Source organism: Marmota monax, unplaced genomic scaffold (genome assembly GCF_021218885.2).
Source record: "Marmota monax isolate L192 unplaced genomic scaffold, Marmota_monax_Labrador192_F-V1.1 WCK01_AAM20220418_F8-fsc00118, whole genome shotgun sequence".
Classification (NCBI taxonomy): domain Eukaryota; kingdom Metazoa; phylum Chordata; class Mammalia; order Rodentia; family Sciuridae; genus Marmota; species Marmota monax.
The window spans coordinates 3427709-3450597 of NW_026695231.1; the positions used below are offsets into that span (position 1 = coordinate 3427709).

General features: G+C 38.2%; 1 protein-coding gene across 1 annotated transcript in view; it reads right to left on the minus strand.

Moving 5' to 3' along the window:
* Ush2a (usherin) overlaps positions 1–22889 on the minus strand; it is a 763436-nt gene that overhangs the window by 398412 nt on the left and 342135 nt on the right. Inside the window, exons 27-29 of the mRNA XM_046438452.2 lie at positions 20134–20337; positions 19925–20005; positions 17257–17457 (exon numbers count right to left, since the gene is read on the minus strand). Coding sequence (XP_046294408.1) covers positions 17257–17457; positions 19925–20005; positions 20134–20337 — 486 coding nt within the window. The remainder of the gene's footprint in view (positions 1–17256; positions 17458–19924; positions 20006–20133; positions 20338–22889) is intronic.

Below are 22889 nucleotides of genomic sequence, written 5' to 3' on the forward strand. Positions count from 1 at the left end.
TATATTTATATACTATATTTTGGTAGTATAAAGCAGATGACAGCTGGGCATGGTCTCATATGCCAATAGACCCAGCTACTTGAGGGGCTGAGGCAGGAGGGTCACTTGAGCTTACAAGTTCGAGACCAACCTGGGAAACGCAGTGAGGTCCTATCTCAAAAATAAAATTAAAACTAGATGGCACTAGCTTAGAACACAGAATAAAATTTTTAAATCAAATGAATAATTTATGTGATGTGTAATAATCACCATTGCAGAAGTATTGGTTTCCATTATTATTATTATTATTATTTGGTACTGGCGATTGAATTCAGGGGCACTGGACCACTGATCCACATCCCTTATTTTGCGTTTTATTTAGAGACAGGCTCTAACAGAGTTGCTTAGTGCCTGCTTTTGCTGAGGCTGGCTTTGAACCGGTGATCCTCCTGTCTCAACCTCACGCTGGGATTACAGGTGTGCACCACTGTTTCAGCTTGGATTTCCATTATTTTTAATTTCAAATATATTCTGCTTAAGTCCCATTCTGAGGTATAAATTTTGGAACCAAATTGCAGATTCTATTTACCCTCTACCGTACATTTTTCTCATGGGGAAGATATGTATTAAGTTTCATATGTATATGCATATATGTTAAAGTTGTGATAGTTCTTTACATTATTTCAAAAAAATTCTTTTAGAAGAGCAAAAGGTCTTATGAGACTTTAGTAAGGACCAGCAGTTCAATACACCATTCAACTTATCATGATAATTTAATATTAACACTGCGTGAACTAAAGGGTTAGTAGCAGAAAGCTGAATTCATTTCACCATTTATTTAAAAATTATTTTTTTGTAGTTGTACATGGACAGAATGTCTTTATTTTATTTGTTTATTTTTATGTGGTGCTGAGGATTGAACCCAGTGCCTCACACATGCTAGGCAAGCGCTCTGACAATGACCTATAGCCCCAGCCCCATTTCTCCATTAATTCTTGTTCAAAAATATATTGATCATCTTTCTTGAGGAAGGTCCTGAACCAGACTTGAAATAAATATAAAACATGATACTTATTCTTTAGAAGACTTTTGTCTGATGAAGAAATACAATGGGGTACAGAAAGGAGTCAGAAAACATTATTTATTCCACAACTGTGGAATAAGAATTCTCAGCTAAATAGAAAAATAAATTGCATGGCATTAAATTACAAATATCTCTTCACAGCCTTCCCATGTAGGTATAATAATAATCTATATTATATATATATAGCTTAAGCATATTATGTGTATATGTATGTATATATACACATTCACATGCACACACAGGGTAGCATTTTATTAATGGACTGATATCTGGGTTTAAGATCAAGTCAAGCATGATGCAAAAATGACTTGTGATTTAAACTCTCCTGGCAACTCCTAATATGGCTCATAAAGTATAGTACATTTGGTTTTGTGTATGTCTCCAACTCCTCATTAATCAATGACTCTTCAGGGATCCTGGGCCTTCTTCCTCTTTGAAGGGACCCCAATCCAACAGTGAGTTCTACTTCTTTGTCAGTGGTTGGGAGACCCTAAAATCATTACCATATTCTTTCTTGCTTACAGGTATTATCAGTTCCAGGAGTGGACAGCATTCTTTGCCTAAGGTATTATTTTAAGTGTTTTGTTGTTGTTGTTGTTGTTTATTTGTTTTTTCACTTTTGTCCTCATGCCTTCCTTACTTCCAAGGTGTGTAATCAAAAGTTTATAACCTAAATGCAGGTCATTACAGTTGTACATCATACTTTGAATTGCTCTAGTCTTTATTTGCTCTGAAATTCATGGACATTCTGTAATTTAGAACTCTCCCCCACCATCATTTCCAATACAAATAATGAGCTTCTTGCCTTTCTACTGAGCATCACAATGTGGGAGGGTGGCTGGCCAGAAATGTTGCCTCTCACCCAGACCTAACAAATCAGAATCTGCATTTAACCAAGATCCCTGACTAATTCTCATTTCCTTTCCCCTGGGATCTTTCAGAAGCACTGCTCTTGAAGGTCAGAGGCTCTATTTGCATTGTTTTCTATTGCTTCAACTTGTCCTAGCATTTATCTGGTGGCAAAAGTAACACAGAGGGAATGAGAAGACAAAGCAGGGATAAATTAAGCCTTACAGGTGAAAATGATCCCTACTCACCTGACTGTTCCTTGACATGAGTGTTTTTCAATGTGTGGTCCATGACCCTTCTGCAAAAACAATCAGCTGGAGAACTGGGTAAAATGCAGATTTCTACCTCCTAGCACACTTAAGCAATTGGGGAATCACCTCATAGCCAATAGAATTGATTCACCTAATTATTACTAAGACTATGGAAGAGAGAGAACAAATAGAGAGCGATCTTCAGTATGGAACCCACTTTTTTTCCAGGTAAAAATTAAAGTCTACTGTATATGAGAACTGAATAAGTTTTAGTACTAAAAGCTATAATATCAATTGCCTTATCAATTCAATTTTTTATTTTCTACATAAATTTTATTTTCTACATACATTTGAGTCATCTGAAAATTATTATTGGTTCATCTGTTAAACTATAATAAAGATTTTTTTTATTTATTATTCTACTTAAAGAAGAAACATAACTCTTAGATTTTAGTTCAATAATAAAATAATAAAATATATTTTCTGTGTACCAACTATACCCTAGTAGAATGCCAGATGCTCTGGGCTATGCTAATTATTTTAATAATTAAGTTTACATGTTTAAACATCTTAAGGATAAAAATAATTATATATGTGCAAACACTTGAATCCACTCATTCTGGAAATAATTTCAAAACAAATTGTGAAGACATTTTCTGAGCACCCTGTTTGAGGGGAAATGCCTGGATGGTCTCCTGGGCAGAGGTTTTGCATGTTAACAGGGCTGCAGAGGAAAATCAGCAAAAGCTACAGAGTTAATTGGAGCCCTTTGCAACAAGTCTATAGAAATAGGAGGGATAACTGCAGGGCTTTCTACCCTGAGGCTCCAGCTGAGGAAATGAACTTTCAAGAGCTCCTGGTTCTGAACTCTGGCCTTGGGAGGGCACAGAATCTAGACCCTGTGGCCCAAAGGGGCCCATTTGTTCCTGAGTGGGGCTGTTAACCCTTGGACTCTCCATTGCTATTGGGAGTTATCTCATTTAATCCCCTGGTAACCAAATTCATAAATGGCAAATATTCTGTCTCACTATCCTATTCACTTAATTGATATTCATTTTTAATCACGTCCTTTTCTTTTGCGTTCTGCTTTTCTCTGACCATAGTTTCTCACTTCTTCCCAATAATCAGTGTACTTAGTTTTTGTTATCCTATGTTTCTTGCTTACATTACCTTTTACTTTTAGTATTTGTATTTTACACATTATATGAAGAAATATGCATTTTTTTTTTTTTTTTTTTTTAGTTTTAGTTTGGAGGTGGAAGCTGTCATAGAATTTCTGGATAAAATTGAAACTTGATCAATTGGTATCAAATTCCTCCTTTTAATAATGTTTCCTGGGAGGGATCCAACATGGCGGCGAGAGGGGAGGCAGCGCTTTCAGTACCTCCTCAACAAAGGGGTCAGAGAGACGCATGGATACGCTTAGATATGACCTGCTGAGAAACTCCTAGCAAAATTCCACTAAAGAGAGACCGGCCGGGAATTGGAAGGATTTTTGGAGGTGACAGTCTGCGCTAGACGAGTGAATCTCCGCCACGCAGCGCAGAGGTCCAGACCCGCCAGCCGCTGCCCGCGCGACTCGGCGACTGTCGGCTGCCTGCACGCCGCCCCTGCGTCAGGGCGGATAGCCTCCCCGCCACGCAGCGCAGAGGTCCAGACCCGCCAGCCGCTGCCCGCGCGACTCGGCGACTGTCGGCTGCCTGCACGCCGCCCCTGCGTCAGGGCGGATAGCCTCCCCGCCACGCAGCGCAGAGGTCCAGACCCGCCAGCCGCTGCCCGCGCGACTCGGCGACTGTCGGCTGCCTGCACGCCGCCCCTGCGTCAGGGCGGATAGCCTCCGAGGCGCAGCGCAGCAGGAGTGGTGCAGGGACTCTAGGAAGAGGTCTCTCGCCAAGCCTTCATGAAATAGCAAACCGGGAGCTGAAACCAACCAGAGACAGACCAGTCCCACCCCTCCCTTCGGACACTCTGGCAAGGAGCCTGGGGCCTGCCATAGCAGAGTGGTGACATCACCAGAGTTCCGCCGACAGAATTCCTTCCCAGCGGAATCCACATTAGCAGGTGTGTGACTCCCACCTCCTCCAGATACAAGCAGCCAGGAAACCACCGGGGGCGTGTCTGTAGGGAAGCAGAGGGGACTCCAGATCCCCACCTCCCCTTAACACCAGCGGCGACACCCAAGATCTTAGCCGCCAGTTTCTGGGGGCGTGCCCACCAAAGGGGTCCTGAAAAATTTAACTGTTGGTTCCCAGATCACCCCACCACAGCACTGGGGCTTAATTGAATGACAGAGAGGGTGTTCATCGTTCGGGATATAGGACACGCGGTGGGGCTGCAAGTGTAATCAGATCCTTGGGGAACCGCCTCTGGTGAACAGGACCTGGCTGGCTGGCTGGGAGGAGGAACAGGGGGAGGGGCCGGATAAGTGAAAGGGCTCTGGACTAACAGGATTGAGAGACTCCCAGGAGCCACCGTACAGGGATTTCTGTCAGCACATAGAGGGCAGAAGCTCAGCTCAGAGGGCACAGCTCCGCCTATTGGAAGAGAAGAAAATGGGATGCAGCCATAGAGCAGGGGATGCCAGCATGGCAGAGATCTGATGTCATCGGAGAGCGGCCGAGGAGAAAACTTCATCGGTGCCAGCGGCGACGGAAACAGTTGGTCCCCTGGTAGGGAGGGTGAGTCACAGATACCCGAGTCTCTCTCGCTTTGTCGTTGAGCCAGAGGCGAGGAGAGGGGCCGCCGCCCACTCCCGCAAGGTAGGAAGACCTGCGACCAACCTGCAGATCAGGCCCAGCGGTCTGCAGGCGTGGTAAGAGGGGCAGGGCAGAGCCACCGCCCGCGCTGGCAAGGTAAGCAGACCTGCGACAGACCTGTGGATCAGGCCCAGCGGCCTGCCAGCGTGGTACACACTCCACCCCAACTGGAGTAGGGGCAGAGCAGAGCCTTAGCCCGCGCCCAGATCAGGCCCAGCGGCTCGCCTGTGTGGTGGTCAAGTGACCCCAATTGGAGTGGGGGCGGAGCGGAACTGACACCCTTGCCCACAAGGTGGGCAGACCTGCGACCAACCTGCAGATCAGGCCTAGCGGTCCCCGGGCGTGGTAGGAGGGGCAGGGCAGAGCCTTCGCCCCCACCTGCAAGGTAGGCAGACCTGCGACAGAACAGCGGATCAGGCCCAGGGGTCCGCGGGCGTGGTAGACACCTCACACCAATTGGAGGAGGGGCAGAGCAGAGCCCCTGCCCGCACCTGCAAGGGAGAATTTTCAACTATACAAGAGCAACATAAATATATAGGGGGGGGAAAAATTTCAAAAACACAACAGTTTCACCAAGAAGAAAGAAACGCAAGCAGTATGAAAAGACAAGGAAAGAAAGGACTACAAGCAATGCAGGTCAGCTCAACTTTAGAAGAGGTAACAGCTGCAGCAGATGGAATGTCAGATAAAGAATTCAGGATATATATGCTTCAGATGATCTGGAGTATCAAGGAAGAAATTAGACAGCAAAATCAGACAATGAAAGATCACTTCGACAAGGAATTACACAAACAAATCCAGGAAGCAAAGGATCAACTATACAGGGAGATAGAGGTTATAAAAAACAAACAAACAGAAATCCTAGAAATGCAGGAAGCAATAAACCAACTTAAAAACTCAATTGAGAGTACTACCAGCAGAGTAGAACACTTAGAAGATAGAACATCAGACAATGAAGACAAAGTATTTCAACTTGAAAAGAACATAGACAGCTCAGCAAGACTGTTAAGAAACCATGAGCAGAACATCCAAGAAATATGGGATAACATTAAGAGACCAAACTTAAGAGTCATTGGGATACAGGAAGGTATAGAACTCCATACCAAAGGAATGAGCAATTTATTTAATGAAATAATACGAGAAAACTTCCCAGACTTGAAGAATGAGACAGAATCCCAAATTCTAGAAGCCTACAGGACGCCGAATGTGCAAAATTATAAGAGATCCACACCTAGACACATTATAATGAAGATGCCCAACATACAGAATAAGGAGAGAATTTTAAAAGCTACAAGAGAAAGGAAGCAGATTACATTTAGGGGCAAGCCAATCAGGATAACAGCTGATCTTTCAACACAGACTCTGAAAGCTAGAAGATCCTGGAATAACATATTTCAAACACTGAAAGAAAATGGGTTCCAACCAAGAATTGTGTATCCAGCGAAATTAAGCTTCAGGATGGAAGATGAAATTAAAACCTTCCACGACAAACAAAAGTTAAAAGAATATGCAGCTAGAAAACCATCTCTTCAAAACATCCTCAGCAAAACATTACAGGAAGAGGAAATGGAAAATAACAATGAAAACCAACAGTGGGAGGTAGGACAGTAAAGGGGGGGGAATAATCAAAGAGGAAAACAAACCATGTTTAGTAACATAAATAAACAAATATGGCTGGAACAACAACCCATATCTCAATAATAACCCTAAATGTTAATGGCTTAAACTCACCAATTAAGAGACACAGGCTAGTAGAATGGATCTCAAAACAAGACCCAACAATATGCTGCCTACAGGAGACGCATTTGATAGGAAAAGACATACATAGGCTGAAGGTGAAAGGTTGGGAAAAATCATATCACTCATATGGACTTCGGAAAAAAGCAGGAGTGTCCATACTCATATCAAATAAAATAGATTTCAAGCCAAAGTTAATCAAAAGGGATAAAGAGGGACACTACATACTGCTTAAGGGAACCATACACCAACAAGACATAACAATCATAAATATATATGCCCCAAACAATGGCGCAGCTATGTTCATCAAACAAACTCTTCTCAAGTTCAAGAGTCTAATAGACCACCATACAATAATCATGGGAGACTTCAACACACCTCTCTCGCCACTGGACAGATCTTCCAAACAAAAGTTGAATAAGGAAACTATAGAACTCAATAACACAATTAATAACCTAGACTTAATTGACATATATAGAATATACCACCCAACATCAAGCAGTTACACTTTTTTCTCAGCAGCACATGGATCCTTCTCAAAAATAGATCATATATTATGTCACAGGGCAACGCTTAGACAATATAAAGGAGTAGAGATAATACCATGCATCCTATCTGACCATAATGGAATGAAACTGAAAATCAACGATAAAAGAAGGAAGGAAAAAGCATACATCACTTGGAGAATGAACAATAGGTTACTGAATGATCAATGGGTTATAGAAGACATCAAGGAGGAAATTAAAAAATTCTTAGAGATTAATGAAAACACAGACACAACATATCGGAATCTGTGGGACACATTGAAAGCAGTTCTAAGAGGAAAATTCATTGCTTGGAGTTCATTCCTTAAAAAAAGAAAAAACCAACAAATAAATGATCTCATGCTTCATCTCAAAATCCTAGAAAAAGAAGAGCAAAACAACAGCAAAAGAAGTAGAAGGCAAGAAATAATTAAAATCAGAGCTGAAATTAATGAAATCGAAACAAAAGAAACAATTGAAAAAATTGACAAAACTAAAAGTTGGTTCTTTGAAAAAATAAACAAAATCGACAGACCCTTAGCGATGCTAGCGAAGAGAAGAAGAGAGAGAACTCAAATTACTAGCATACGGGATGAAAAAGGCAATATCACAACAGACACTTCAGAAATACAGAAGATAATCAAAAATTATTTTGAATCCTTATACTCCAATAAATTAGAAGATAGTGAAGGCATCGATAAATTTCTGAAGTCATATGATCTGCCCAGATTGAGTCAGGAGGATATAGACAACCTAAACAGACCAATATCAATCAAGGAAATAGAAGAAACCATCAAAAGACTACCAACTAAGAAAAGCCCAGGACCGGATGGGTATACAGCAGAATTTTACAAAACCTTTAAAGAGGAACTAATACCAATACTTTTCAAGCTACTTCAGGAAATAGAAAAAGAGGGAGAACTTCCAAATTCATTCTACGAGGCCAACATCACCCTGATACCTAAACCAGACAAAGACACTTCAAAGAAAGAAAACTTCAGACCAATATCTCTAATGAACCTAGATGCAAAAATCCTCAATAAAATTCTGGCGAATCGGATACAAAAACATATCAAAAAAATTGTGCACCATGATCAAGTAGGATTCATCCCTGGGATGCAAGGCTGGTTCAATATACGGAAATCAATAAATGTTATTCACCACATCAATAGACTTAAAAATAAGAACCATATGATCATCTCGATAGATGCGGAAAAAGCATTCGACAAAGTACAGCATCCCTTTATGTTCAAAACTCTAGAAAAACTAGGGATAACAGGAACATACCTCAATATTGTAAAAGCAATCTATGCTAAGCCTCAGGCTAGCATCACTCTGAATGGAGAAAAACTGAAGGCATTCCCTCTAAAATCTGGAACAAGACAGGGATGCCCTCTCTCACCACTTCTGTTCAACATAGTTCTCGAAACACTGGCCACAGCAATTAGACAGACGAAAGAAATTAAAGGCATAAAAATAGGAAAAGAAGAACTTAAATTATCACTATTTGCAGATGATATGATTCTATACCTAGCAGACCCAAAAGGCTCTACAAAGAAACTATTAGAGCTAATAAATGAATTCAGCAAAGTGGCAGGATATAAAATCAACACGCATAAATCAAAGGCATTCCTGTATATCAGCGACAAATCCTCTGAAATGGAAGTGAGGACAACCACTCCATTCAAAATATCTTCAAAAAAAATAAAATACTTGGGAATCAACCTAACAAAAGAGGTGAAAGACTTATACAATGAAAACTACAGAACCCTAAAGAGAGAAATAGAAGAAGATCTTAGAAGATGGAAAAATATACCCTGTTCATGGATAGGCAGAACTAACATCATCAAAATGGCGATATTACCAAAAGTTCTCTATAGGTTTAATGCAATGCCAATCAAAATCCCAACGGCATTTCTTGTAGAAATAGAGAAAGCAATCATGAAATTCATATGGAAAAATAAAAGACCTAGAATAGCAAAAACAATGCTAAGCAGGAAGTGTGAATCAGGCGGTATAGCGATACCAGACTTCAAACTATACTACAGAGCAATAGTAACAAAAACAGCATGGTACTGGTACCAAAACAGGCGGGTGGACCAATGGTACAGAATAGAGGACACAGAAACCAATCCACAAAACTACAACTATCTTATATTTGATAAAGGGGCTAAAAGCATGCAATGGAGGAAGGATAGCATCTTCAACAAATGGTGCTGGGAAAACTGGAAATCCATATGCAACAAAATGAAACTGAATCCCTTTCTCTCGCCATGCACAAAAGTGAATTCAAAATGGATCAAGGAGCTTGATATCAAATCAGAGACACGCCGTCTGATAGAAGAAAAAGTTGGCTACGATCTACATACTGTGGGGTCTGGCTCCAAATTCCTCAATAGGACACCCATAGCACAAAAGTTAATAACTAGAATCAACAAATGGGACTTACTCAAACTAAAAAGTTTTTTCTCAGCTAAAGAAACAATAAGAGAGGTAAATAGAGAGCCTACATCCTGGGAACAAATCTTTACTCCTCACACTTCAGACAGAGCCCTAATATCCAGAGTATACAAAGAACTCCAAAAATTAGACAATAAGAGAACAAACAACCCAATCAACAAATGGGCCAAGATCCTGAACAGACACTTCTCAGAGGAGGACATACAATCAATCAACAAGTACATGAAAAAATGCTCACCATCTCTAGCAGTCAGAGAAATGCAAATCAAAACCACCCTAAGATACCATCTCACTCCAGTAAGATTGGCAGCCATCATGAAGTCAAACAACAACAAGTGCTGGCGAGGATGTGGGGAAAAGGGTACACTTGTACATTGCTGGTGGGACTGCAAATTGGTGCAGCCAATTTGGAAAGCAGTATGGAGATTTCTTGGAAAGCTGGGAATGGAGCCACCATTTGACCCAGCTATTCCCCTTCTTGGTCTATTCCCTAAAGACCTAAAAAGAGCATGCTACAGGGACACTGCTACATCGATGTTCATAGCAGCTCAATTCACAATAGCAAGACTTTGGAACCAACCCAGATGCCCTTCAATAGACGAATGGATTAAAAAATTGTGGCATTTATACACAATGGAGTATTACTCTGCATTAAAAAATGACAAAATCATAGAATTTGCAGGGAAATGGATGGCACTAGAGCAGATTATGCTAAGTGAAGCTAGCCAATCCCTAAAAAGCAAATGCCAAATGTCTCCTTTGATATAAGGAGAGTAACTAAGAACAGAGTAGGGACGAAGAGCATGAGAAGAAGATTAACATTAAACAGAGATGAGAGGTGGGAGGGAAAGGGAGAGAAAAGGGAAATTGCATGGAAATGGAAGGAGACCCTCAGGGTTATACAAAAGAACATACAAGAGGGAATGAGGGGAAAGGGAAAAATAATACAAGGGGAAGAAATGAAGGTCAATAGGGGGGGTAGAGAGAGAAGAAGGGTGGGGAGGGGAGGGGAGGGAGGAGGGGGGATAGTAGAGGATAGGAAAGGCAGCAGAACACAACAGACACTAGTATGGCAATATGTAAATCAATGGATGTGTAATTGATGTGATTCTGCAATCTGTATATGGGCTAAAAATGGGAGTTCATAACTCACTTGAAGCAAAGTGTGAAAGATGATATATCAAGAACTATGTAATGTTTTGAACAACCAACAATAAAAAAAAATAAAAAAAAAAAAAAAAAATAATAATGTTTCCTGGTTCCTCCTTTTAATAACATTTATCAAGTGCTGGCTGAGCAACAGAATTACCTGAGATCATTTAAAATTACTTGCACCAGGCTACATTCTACACCAATTACATCATATGATTTGTACAAAGGTAAAAGTGGGGATGAGGGACACATGGGCATCTGTATTTTTAAAGTTCTCCAGTGGCTACTTATGGTTGTGCATTACCATCTTATAAGAATCTCAATCAAAAGATCAAATGTTTGGAAATGTCTAGAAAGAGATCATGGAAAGGCAGAATCTCTGGCAAACCTACACCCTAGCTGGGTGCAAAAGGCTTCAGAACTCTTGGTAGTCCTACTTCATCTAGGACTGGGAAGAAGGGAGGTGAGTGAGGCTAATGAAAATTTACCCCAATTGACCCAGTCATAATCCCCATGAAGGTTTTTATTAGCAGAAACTGGCTGTCCAGTAAAATAATTTGAAAAAAAATGAATTTTCTTGTGCAAACAACTAGGCTGAAGACAAGTTTAAGGACGCAGCAGCTGAAGTGTTGGAGGAGAGGCTGGGGGACGCATTGTAGCTGATAGGAAAACTGTAACTCAAAAAGATGAGAAAATAGCCCTTAAATTCCAGAAAACTATCCTGCTCTGGGAATGATTTAATTCTGGAAACCTATAAAACTGAAAAATCATCAGTTGCTTATTAATAAGATCTAAAGAACTTGGAATCTGTGAAATAAGAGACAGAAAGTAAGTGGTAATCAACAGAGATAGAAATGAAAATTGAGAACACTTAGAAGCAGCAGATACCAAAGTGAGCTGGAAAAGAAGAAGAACAAATGTAAACCATATCACAGATGGAAAGAGATGGATTAATAATCAACTGAAAAACAACAGGATCAACAGTCCGAAAAATCAGAAAATAAAAAGAAGCAATTACCAGGGCAATAACCTAGGCTTCAAAATCTGTAACTAAGAGATTATAAAGATAGCTACTAATCCACTGAACATTTTCTCTGTGTCTATTTCTGAGCAAAATATTTTATGTAAGCAATTTATTTTTAAAGTCATAATAGTTGCCTAATATAAAGAAGGTTTTTATTCCCAATCGACCAGGAGGAAATTCAAATCTAGGGATGTTTTTAAATTTGCCTGATAACATGCAGCAAGTAAGTGGCATATATGGACATTGAGCCTAGATTGATTTGACTCTGTAAGCTTGTTCTGAACTATGAAAGTGAACAAACTACCTCAGATGGAATACATAACATTAAAAGCTGTTATCTCTTACCAGAAAGAATGATCATGTATGCGAGACTAAATTTTTCAAGTAGAAGGAAGACTCAAATTTGAGGAGTAAAAGAGTTCATCATATAACAGAAAAAAATAAATCAATGAAAAAAAAATCAATGTATTTTCTGGTAACAGTTTTCAAGTTAATAGATAAAGAACTCTATATCAGCCAATGAATTTAAACTGCATATATATCGCATTATTTAGTTAAATAAATAAGACTCTAACAAGCAAAGTTAATTAAATATTAAAATATGGACAAAAATCACCTCAAGTATTCCAAAGGGGGTTACTTTCAAGACCAACAACAAATATTTCTGAAATTCACTTTACTTATTTTTCTCTCTTTTGATACTTTTCTTAACCAATGGACAAAGCAATTGCCACCAATCAATCTACATACCCTTAACATCTCCAGCAAACCCAGTCTTCTGTTTCTCTATGTTGTCATCCCTTTCATACCACTTTCTAGTATTTATTTTCTTCATTGTGAAATTCTCTAACTTTGATAATTTACCCAAGCTGGCTCTGATGACTCTCAGCTCATATACAGTCCCATCTTCCTAATTCTTCACAATCAAAGTCCACCTGACCATATCAGAGTTTTTATTAATTTTTAAGATTACCTTCTGTACATGTTCTTGCCTTCCCATTTTCAAATTGTGAGCAACACTTGTACCTTTATAATTCCTTGTGAGGAATAAAGTTAAAGAAGTCCTAGTCCATACTGGAAATTTAAAAAAAAAATGGTAAAACAAAATAAATAACAAATAATTAGCAAAAACTGGAAAGCCTAAAACATGATAGTAGATATACAAGCAATTACATTAATTGCAAAAATACACGTGGAGAGACATCCCCTACTAAAATACAGAGAATTTTAAAATGAATTATTAAAACTCAAGCTATAGATATATTCCTAAAACATCATGTCTCTTTAAGATTAAAATAGAAATAATGAATACAAAAAGTAATTTTTTAAAATGCAAGAAAAAACTGAATATCTCAAGGAAAACATTGACAAAATTGCATTCAGAGTGGAGACATTTTTCCTAGTTTTTGACAGATTGGGTATATAAAAATCAAATAACAATTAGTCAATGTTTCTCTAATTTTCTTCTCCCTATACACTATTTACATGCTTCACATGCACTATCGTAACATCCACTGTCCTGGTTTCCAATCTGGTGGGGTCTCTCCTCCAGGGAGATAGATATCTTTCATAATCTTGGAAGAGACTGGTTTAATTTAAAATGCTTCTCTACACCCAGTTTCTAAATAGATCTTACTATAAATTTAGAATTACTATTTCAGAGAATGTATTGCTTATTATTAAGCTGCTATATTTAACATAAACAAATATTAGTCTACCATGAATGGAGCATATGGAAAATTTCCAAATCACCCATAGGAAAGTAACACAAAATTTAAATATTATATTAACCACATAAATATTTTTTAAATATGTGCAAAAGGCAAATTAAAAGAAAACTGACACATTCAGGGGAGTTTGCATCATTTGAGACTAACTTGCATATTCTTCCTCATAGTGTAAGAAATACTTTCAATCAATGAAAAAAAAAGTGTTCCTACAATGGAAAAACTAACAATGAACCTATTTAAACTTGTCACAGAAGTATAAGTGCTCAATGCATATTGAAAATGTTTAATTTCTATGGTTTTCAAATAAGTTCAAATTATGACAATATTCTGACATACTTTACCTTATAAAGCATGGTGTTGATTAGGAGAAAATTAAATGTGCAATACTGTATTCTGCTTGCTGGTAGAATATAATTCACGCACACTTTTGGAGAAATAATTGGCAGCAATACACCTAAAAAATCACTATTCTTTTCTTGAAAAAATTACCATATGCTAAGTACTGGATACACAGTTTATAGACATCTGATAGTGTCCATGTCGAGCACAATGCTGTGTGCTTTATGCATACTTGGACTCATTTTCTCCTTTTATTGATCCCATGAGGTAAGTAGTTGTATTTCATTCTCATTTACCCATAAGCAATCTGAAGCACACAGAGTTTAATTGATCTGTCCAAGTTATATAGCTGAAACATGTTAGAAGTAGAATATGATATTGTTTAATGTTTGTAACATTTTACTTAAGTATTAGTCTCTTATTTACAAGCTAAAGCATTAAAGAAGGGTCCACAAGGATGTATAGAGTCCCCAAGTCACAGGGAAAGTATGCAGCAGGGATTTGTACTAATGCCTGACTTCCAAATCCAAGATTGTGCAAAGCTTTAAGAGTCTTTGTCCTAGTTGTTCCATTTCTAGGGATTTATCTGTGAACATGGTCAGGAACTGCCCTGAAGAATTTTATACATATACACACATATTTTATCATATTAATTATAACAGGAGAAGTTGGAAATTCAGGAGATAAGGGGAGACTGAGATAAAATGTAATTGAGGAAGAGTCAGTGGAAAGATTTTGAGTGGTAACATTGTTCTGCAGAGTGGACTCACTCATGGGTAGGATAGCAAAAAAAAAAAAAAAAAAAAAGCTGCAAAATATGAGTATCGCAGTTGTTCAGGCAAGAATTACAGTGGTTTGGCCTGACCAATTGATATGAAATAGATGGATACACTTAATAAATTGTATGAACAATTTTTTTTAAAAAATGGATCAGCAAATATGAATATGAGGAATGAAGATGATGGTCAAACATTAAGAATAACTCAAACTTGAATAAGTGCTGGCTAGAGTTATTTATTGATGTTATAGATGCAGGAGGAAACATTCCAGTTTGAGGATGTTAAATTCAGACAGACAGACATCCTATTGGTACTGTCAATGTGTCCAAATGCCTGTTGGATGCAGACATTTGGATGTCTAGGTGAGATGCAATCTGGAATGAGAAGCATCTCTATGTTCTACGAATCCATAAGGTTTCTGGAACAAATCTGGAGAAAGAGGGGGTTGGGGGACAAGAATAGGGTCCAGTTCTAAATCTTGAGACTCTCCAAGATGTAATCAAGGAATAAGCAAAAAACATTGAGAAAAAGGGTAGTAGGGGGCACCAAGAACCAGGATTCAGAAAAAAAGAGTCACAGAAGAAATATTTCAAGAAATGGTAAGAAATTTAGTGTGTAGAATGCTGTAGAGTGGTGAGGATGAGGGCTGTAAACTGTTCTTTGCTTATGTAAAAATGGCTAAAGGAGTGAGCAGAAGCCAGATAAAGTGAAAGAACATGATCAATGTTCCTACATACTTCCCACTAGCAGGAAGTCTGGGAAGAGCAGAGAGAGAGAGCAAAACTGGAGGGGAACTTATTTGAACAGAGGTTTTGTTGTGATGGCTTGGTGAGTTTGTTTTTAGCAAATAGTCAGAATTTGAATGATCCTGTGAAGAATTACCAGAGTCAGAGGTTCTCAAACTTTGGAATGCATCAGAATCAGCTAAGAGCTTGTTAAAACAAGAATTGGTAATCTATGGCCTAGGGTTTCTGATTCAGCAGGAGAAACAGAGGCCAGAGAATTTGCTTTAATAATAAATTGATGCATTTAATAATAATTTTAACAATAATAATAAGCTGATACTGATACTCCTACGGCCATGCTCTAGTACAGCAGAGAGAGATTAAAAATATAAGTGAAAGGAAGATTAGCTATCAGTAACATCTCTGAAATGACAGAGTTGGTCTAGGGGATTTATGAAGGTTTTATTTTTGATAGGAAAAAGGAAACTCTGTGAAAAAAAAGATAGGAAAAAAATAAAAATAAATAATGAAAATAAAATGATAGCAAATACTTACCATATGCCAAAAATGGTTTTATATCTTTTAGCATTTATTGATTCATTAAAGACTTGATAAAATTCTCGTTGGGCAGAAATATACCTAATATATACCTTTGATAAAAAGAATGTAACAAAAGTCCTATATATCAGATTCTTATTTCCTCCATGGTATCTAATTTGATCTAAAATATAAAACCATCATGTGAGTAGGATGAGGAAGGAAGGTTAACATTTGGATTGCTTGAAGAAATATATTTACAGAGGAGAATGGGACCAGGAGCTTATGATAAAGGCATGGTAGGATTGGGGTCAACATCAAAGGCCCATTTGAAATTGAGATGGAGCATTTTCAATGACAACTCCTTGATATTTGTCAGCTTGCTTTGCTGTCACATGCAATGTGGAAAAAAGTAAGCTGTGGACTTCATCAGCTTGGGTTTTTATCAAGAGGGTAAAAGCGATAAAGCAAGTAGAGAGTATGATTTTTTTTAATTGGTCACCTACAGGGATTTAAGTTATAGATTCTAAAATTTCTAAAGCAGGAAGTAAAGACTCAAGGGATCAAGCAATACAAATGTCGAAAAGAAGAAAGATATTTAAGTTATTCTAACATCCATATAATGACTCAAGTTACATTATTTTCATAGAAATTTTTTTCTCCCCAATTTGATGCATTTTACCTTTTTTGGTTTAAGTCTTACTTTGGTTTCCCATATAAGTGTAGGTTTAGCATTTCAGAAAAGCTGAAAAATGCTTGTTTACTAGATGTGCAAAGATTTCATTGTTGGCTATGTAAATGTTTTACATGGGTGCATTTCATCCTAATCCTTCTTCATGGCACAAGGCACCGTGAGAAATCGATTCACTGATTTGCCAGTCAAACTGCTGGGGCTCTAACACTGCTCCACCTCAAGATAATTAGGTTTAATTAGCAATTTTACAATAAATAATGGTGATGTGAACTTGGGCTAGTCCCAAAGAGTAAAGTTTTGCATGGTAAAATAGGTAAGTTACATGCATGTACAAGACCCAAAAAATATATCTGTGGAGGTTCAAGAGGTATAGCCACCTATAGGCTGATGTTCTGGGGAAGGAAAATGTACCAACATTGTAATGAATTTGTCCATGAGAGCCCAAGCACATTATAGGATTATGCTTTTCATCCTAGGTAGACAGATCCAGACTTCTACCATATTAGATGGTGGTTCTTGTTTTTAAGCAAGCAAAATATCAGTATATTTAAAGTATAAGGTTTGTAGAAGATTTTTTTTTCTTAAAATCCAAACAAAAAGAAGTTAATGAGATCTATTCCATCGTGGAATAATCACCTTTATCCATGAGGTTACTGAAATTGACAAACTCAGCACTGGCAGAGGGCATTGGGGGTCCATAGGGGTCATCCTCACTGTAGGCTTTCAGAATGTACTTCTCAATTACACCTCTAACCACAACAGGTTCATCCCAGGTCACCTCAATGCTATATCCGTTTATGCTGTGGACTCTTGAGGGAGTTGGCACACTTTGTGGAGCTATGAAAGAATAAAAGAGAAAATAGAGAAAATGGCAGTTCTGTGAAGACTATTGCCCCTATTCTTCACTTTTAATGGCTGCAGTAAATCAGACTCCAACCATTAGCATAAATACAATTTATTAGAGTTGTAACTTTTCAGCATTGATTTAATATGACTGCACATCTTGAGCCATTCAGTTTAAGCGATATTTCAAAACCATCAAAACTCCATCGACATAACATTCTTTTAAGTCTAGTCCAGGTTTTCCAAAAACATTTAATGTATCCGAGTTGTTTAAACATCACTCATAAAGAAGGAGGTGGCTGGTAGGCAGATAACAAGTTCATGCAATATTATGATGTACCCCTCTGAAGCAAGATAATTAGACTGTTATTATACATAATGGTTTGACACTTTTATATCTTCTGTGTATTGGTCCCAAAATGTCACACATGTGATTGTGTTGTACTTGAAATTTCTGGCCCAAATTCGATTGTTACTCAAATTAATTTTAAAGAAGCAAAGTTCTACCAGCTAAGATGTGGAGGATATATTTTTTTATTGAATTTTGGGGGCTAGGCAAGCTAGTGCCCTTGAGATCCCCCCAAATCATTTTCAGAGTCATTCTTTCCAAAACAATGACACAAAATGAGAGAGTCTGAAGGAAGTGTAAAATCTCACTTATAAGCTAAGCCTCCTAATTTCAAAAATCCATAACCTTTAACTATTTATTAGATATTTCTACATATCTGATCAGTAACAACTTCATCACAGCTGACTGCACTGGGGACACAAAGAGCCCAAAGAACTCTGTGGCAGGATGATGGATGAGACCTGCTCTAGCTGCTCATGGGCTCCTGAGCCCTGTCGATGGAGGATCACTCTAGTTTTCCCACATCAAATATCCTCCTTCTACGACTTTATTGTTCAGACCAATAAAACAGGATGGCTTTCAGGAAAACAGAGTGAACAAAAAGCATGAGAGGAAACAGAGAGGGAAAGAGCCACTCTCTGTGCAATTAATACACCACAGGCACCTATAGGAAACACACAGTCCACACGATGGAGTGGCAGGTAAAGGGACAATGGGAGAGATGTTGATTTTATTAGTTCTGAAATGTGGTACAGGGCAAAGTACACTACTGTCTAACAGATGGTCTTCTCATAAGGGACAGAGCAAAACTGACTCAAAAATAATTAAATAGTGCAATTATTCTCCAACCCTTGGGAGCATGTAGCTGCTCAGTGTTGTGGTCAGATTGTAAATATGAATTTATGGCACAAGACTCTGTGGTCAGATCATCACTATAAATTCAGAGCTCAACTTGCATACTTTCTCAGTGGTACTCAAGTGGGGACAAAAGCTATGTAAATAATGCACTTTCTAGATACCTGTTTAAATTATTGACATAGTCAAAAGTAGGCTTTATAATATATTTGCTAAGAAAGTAGAGGACTCTGAAACTAGGGCAGAAAACATGTCAGTAACAAATGAATATTTTGTACTAGATATTTCTCTCAGCTCTGAAGTTGAAATAGATTTTAAGAGATCATTAGGCTCACTGTCTGGCTTATAAATAGATGATAATTTAAATCATCCTTGAAATGCATTTCAAGTGGTCCTCTTCTGGAAAACCATAAGATAGCCAGCCTTGAAAGTTATTGTTAGTAGCCCACCACAGTATTTTTTAAATCATCTTTTAAATTAAGAAGATTCCTCAAAAGACATGAAAAAAAATGTATCTTTAGAAAAAAATGTTACTATATGGCAAATTTTTATTTCAAAGGCATAAATGGCAACCATTTTAAGATATGCCTGCCTTTCTGACAGATATTTTGTTCAAAATGGTAGAATGCTATTGATTTACAAAAGTCTTGTGTTGAACACCTTCCTGTGATGCTATTATGTAAAAATTGTACAAAACATTTTCTAGTCAGTTGTATCAGATTAGATCTACAATATTCTATCTCCTAGAAGTTTCTCTTCCAATTCAAAACAATTCAACTGATCAGCAATTTCTCTCCCATGAGAGTCATTCTAAGATCCTAATAGCCAACACCATAGCAAACATCTGCAATTATGTGGTAACCGATGCATCTGCTTCCAACTAGGTCCCAGTTCAAATGTGCTCTCTGCAAGAGAGTCAAGATGTCACCCCATCTGATGGTAATCCTGGCCTCTGCCCTCAGTTGCTTAAGATCTATGCAGTCTGCAAGCTTTCCTTATCCTCGGACATAATACCATTGGTGAAGTTTGCATCCAAATAGGATAGAACCCAGCATTAGCAAATACTATATTCTATAAAAATCAGAAGCACTGATCTATAAAACTAGTTTAGTCATTAACCTTTCCAAACTAAGGTATTCACTGTGGCAAGATTACAAAAATATTTCTACTTCAGGGTAATAGCCTTTCCTTTGTTGTACATGCACAGATATGTGCCTACGTGTACACACACACAAGTTTAAGGTAACCAGTATTCACCTGTTCCTGCTGTGCGTGCCCGACTCCAGTCACTGTCTACTGACCCTCCTTCATGCGAAGCTATCACTCGATACAGGTGTTCTTAAGTGGAAAAAAAAAAGAAGTCAAAAGATTAAATTAGTTCTCAGATTAACTACTGAAGGGTCATTGGCAGGGGAGGAGAAAAATTGGAGACATGGGACATTTAATTTAGAGGAGTTCCACATTACCTGTAAAGGGCTGGAGACCACTCTCATAAACACCCTGCTCTTTTCCCTGGTAAACCAGGATGGAGTCATTTCCCCTGCAGTTAACAGCGCTGTCAGTTGATAGGCATCCATCCAGATTGACTCTGACAGCGCTGCTGGACACAGATGCCAAGTTAACGACAGCACCCCGTGTAAATTTAACATCCTTCATGCAACCACCGAAACCTAGCAAATAGTAAGGGATTAGTATCACATAAAGGGCTTGAGTCATTAATTACCAATCATTTTTGTCCTCTGCAGTGCTACGTTTTGGGGGGAGGGAGGGATTAGAGACAATTGTAAACTTTCATGTCTTCTTTTGGAAATCCTTTATGGCTTCTGCTTTTCATCTGGTTAAGTTGTCAGAAGAAAATATTTGTCTTTCTGCTATTTTGAAAATCTATACATGGATAACTGCAATTCAACTTTTGATATCAGAAAGCATTTTTTTAAAAAAAACCTCTTTAGGCTTACATTTTCTAAATTCTATTTCTTGTTATGAAATAAAATTTAGGCTATTACATATTCTGGTAAGGCTGTAGCCACATGTCCTTCAATTCTGGAAAGTTAGGTTACTATATAAATCAGCATTGTTAAGTGCCAAAACATAATATTTGAATTAGCACAATTATGCAACCAGCTCAGTGGAAAGAAAACACACTTTGAAGATGTTGTGCGGGATAGGCAGAATATAGATTCAAAATATATTACAATCCTTAGACACTGCCATGAGTTGCATAATAATCATTTCAGAGGTATGAAATGCAGCCCCAGTTAAACTGGTGTAGAGAAGAGCTATTGCTGGGCATCATCTTGTATATACAAAATTCAAATATGAACCTTGAATATATGCAATGCATGGAGTCAGTGATTGAACAACTCCTGCCTTGAATCACATGTCATTTTATCTAAACAGATGACGTCAGTGAAGTTTGGCACAACTCTTCCCAGGAATCTGCACAAAATTGGGACCATAGAACTGAGTTTGAGATTGCTAGAGAATACGTACATGCTCTCTTTGAACAAAGCACTGTTGAGTTTGAAAGGCCACAAATACATGGTTAGCTCTTTTCAAGATTAAAATGACCATATTGTTCTCTTCAACATTTATATAATGTCTTATTATGTCTTCTAACACATTAAGTTACAGGCTATTTCCTTTAAAATGCTTTTTTCTATTATTCACATTCCTTTAGGCCCAACTGATCAATACTACTAGTCTAGCTCATACTGACAGTAGACACTAAATAAGTTGGGTGAATTGAATTGAAAGCAGTAAAGCTGAGTACAAAGGCATTTGCTGCAAAATTCAGAAGCTACGATTTCTAAACTTTTATCAGCAGTAATTTTCTGATGGCACATAACTGAGTTACCTAATGTCTCTGTACCCAAATTTTCCTGCCAACAAAGAGAGACCAGGAAGAGGCAACTTTGGCAAGCAAGTAAGTGCTATTCTAAGAAATGTCACTTTACAATACAGTTTCAGGTTGGCAAGATGAAAACAATTCTGGATATGAATGATGGTAATAGTTGTACAACAATATGCATGTCTTTGTTGCCATTGAACACTTAAAATTGGCTACAAGGGTAAGTTTCATGCTATTTGTATTTCCATACAATTTTTTAAAATTAGGGAATTAAAAGCAAAACGTCATACAAATTAATTCACAAGACAGAATTTGGAATTTGGAGAAGGCTACAGAGATGGCAGTCTTCAACTTGCAGCTGAAAAGAAAAGTTCAGATAGTCATAAAATGGTGTTTGTAAGTATGAATCCTTCTGAATCAATGGTCCTCTAGCCTCAGACCTTGAAGATGCTACTGCAGAGTTCTGTGGGGTCTTTCCCATGGTATCCTGGTGGTGACCAGAGTGGAGTCAAATGAACTTTGACTTTTGATTCTGTATAACCAGAAATACTCCCCAAGTGACTTCAAAATTTGAGTGAGACATGAAGAAGACAAAAAGGGGCAGTTGCAGATGCCTGTAGTCCCAGCAATTCAGGAGGCTGATGCAAGTGGATTATAAATTCAAGGCCAGCCTGAGGAATTTAGTGAGACTCTGTCTCAAAAAAAAAAAAAATTAAAAAGACCAGGGATGTGCAGGGATATAGTTCAGTGGTTAAATGATCTTGGGATCCAATTCCCAGTACAAAAAAAGAAGAAGGAGGAGGAGGAGGAGGAGGAGGAGGAGGAGGAGGAGAGTAGAAGTAGCGGGGTGAAAGGGAATGGGCGGGCACTGGCATGCTGTGAGAGGAGGAGACTTCTTTTCTTGCTCCCCTGCCTTTGTGAGAATCAAAAGAGCTCTGGGTTAGCAAATCAGAAAAACAGTAGCCCTTCATTAGAGAAGGCAGCCCTGCACTAGTGCACTTGGCTTGACAATCAGGCTGGGTTCCAGTCCCCACTCCCTTCTTGTCCTTTGTAAACTTTGGGCAGAACATAGCCCATGACACTATGCCATGGCCCAGTCATGCCCAACCTAGATGTCAATGATTGTCCCAAGTGATAGTTTTAAGGAGACAAACACCCATGATCTGAGGTCTTACAGTTTCAGCAAATTATGTTGCCCAGAATTTCAAAATGGAGAGGAGATTAATTTTTCATTTGACTCAAAGGAAGATCATAACATTAATTGATAAGTAAAAATAGCACTAATATGATAGCAAAATAGAGCTGCTGAGAAAAAGGTGCTAATTAAGAAGCATAGAAAAGGAACAAGAAAGGTTTTGAAGGCTATTGATA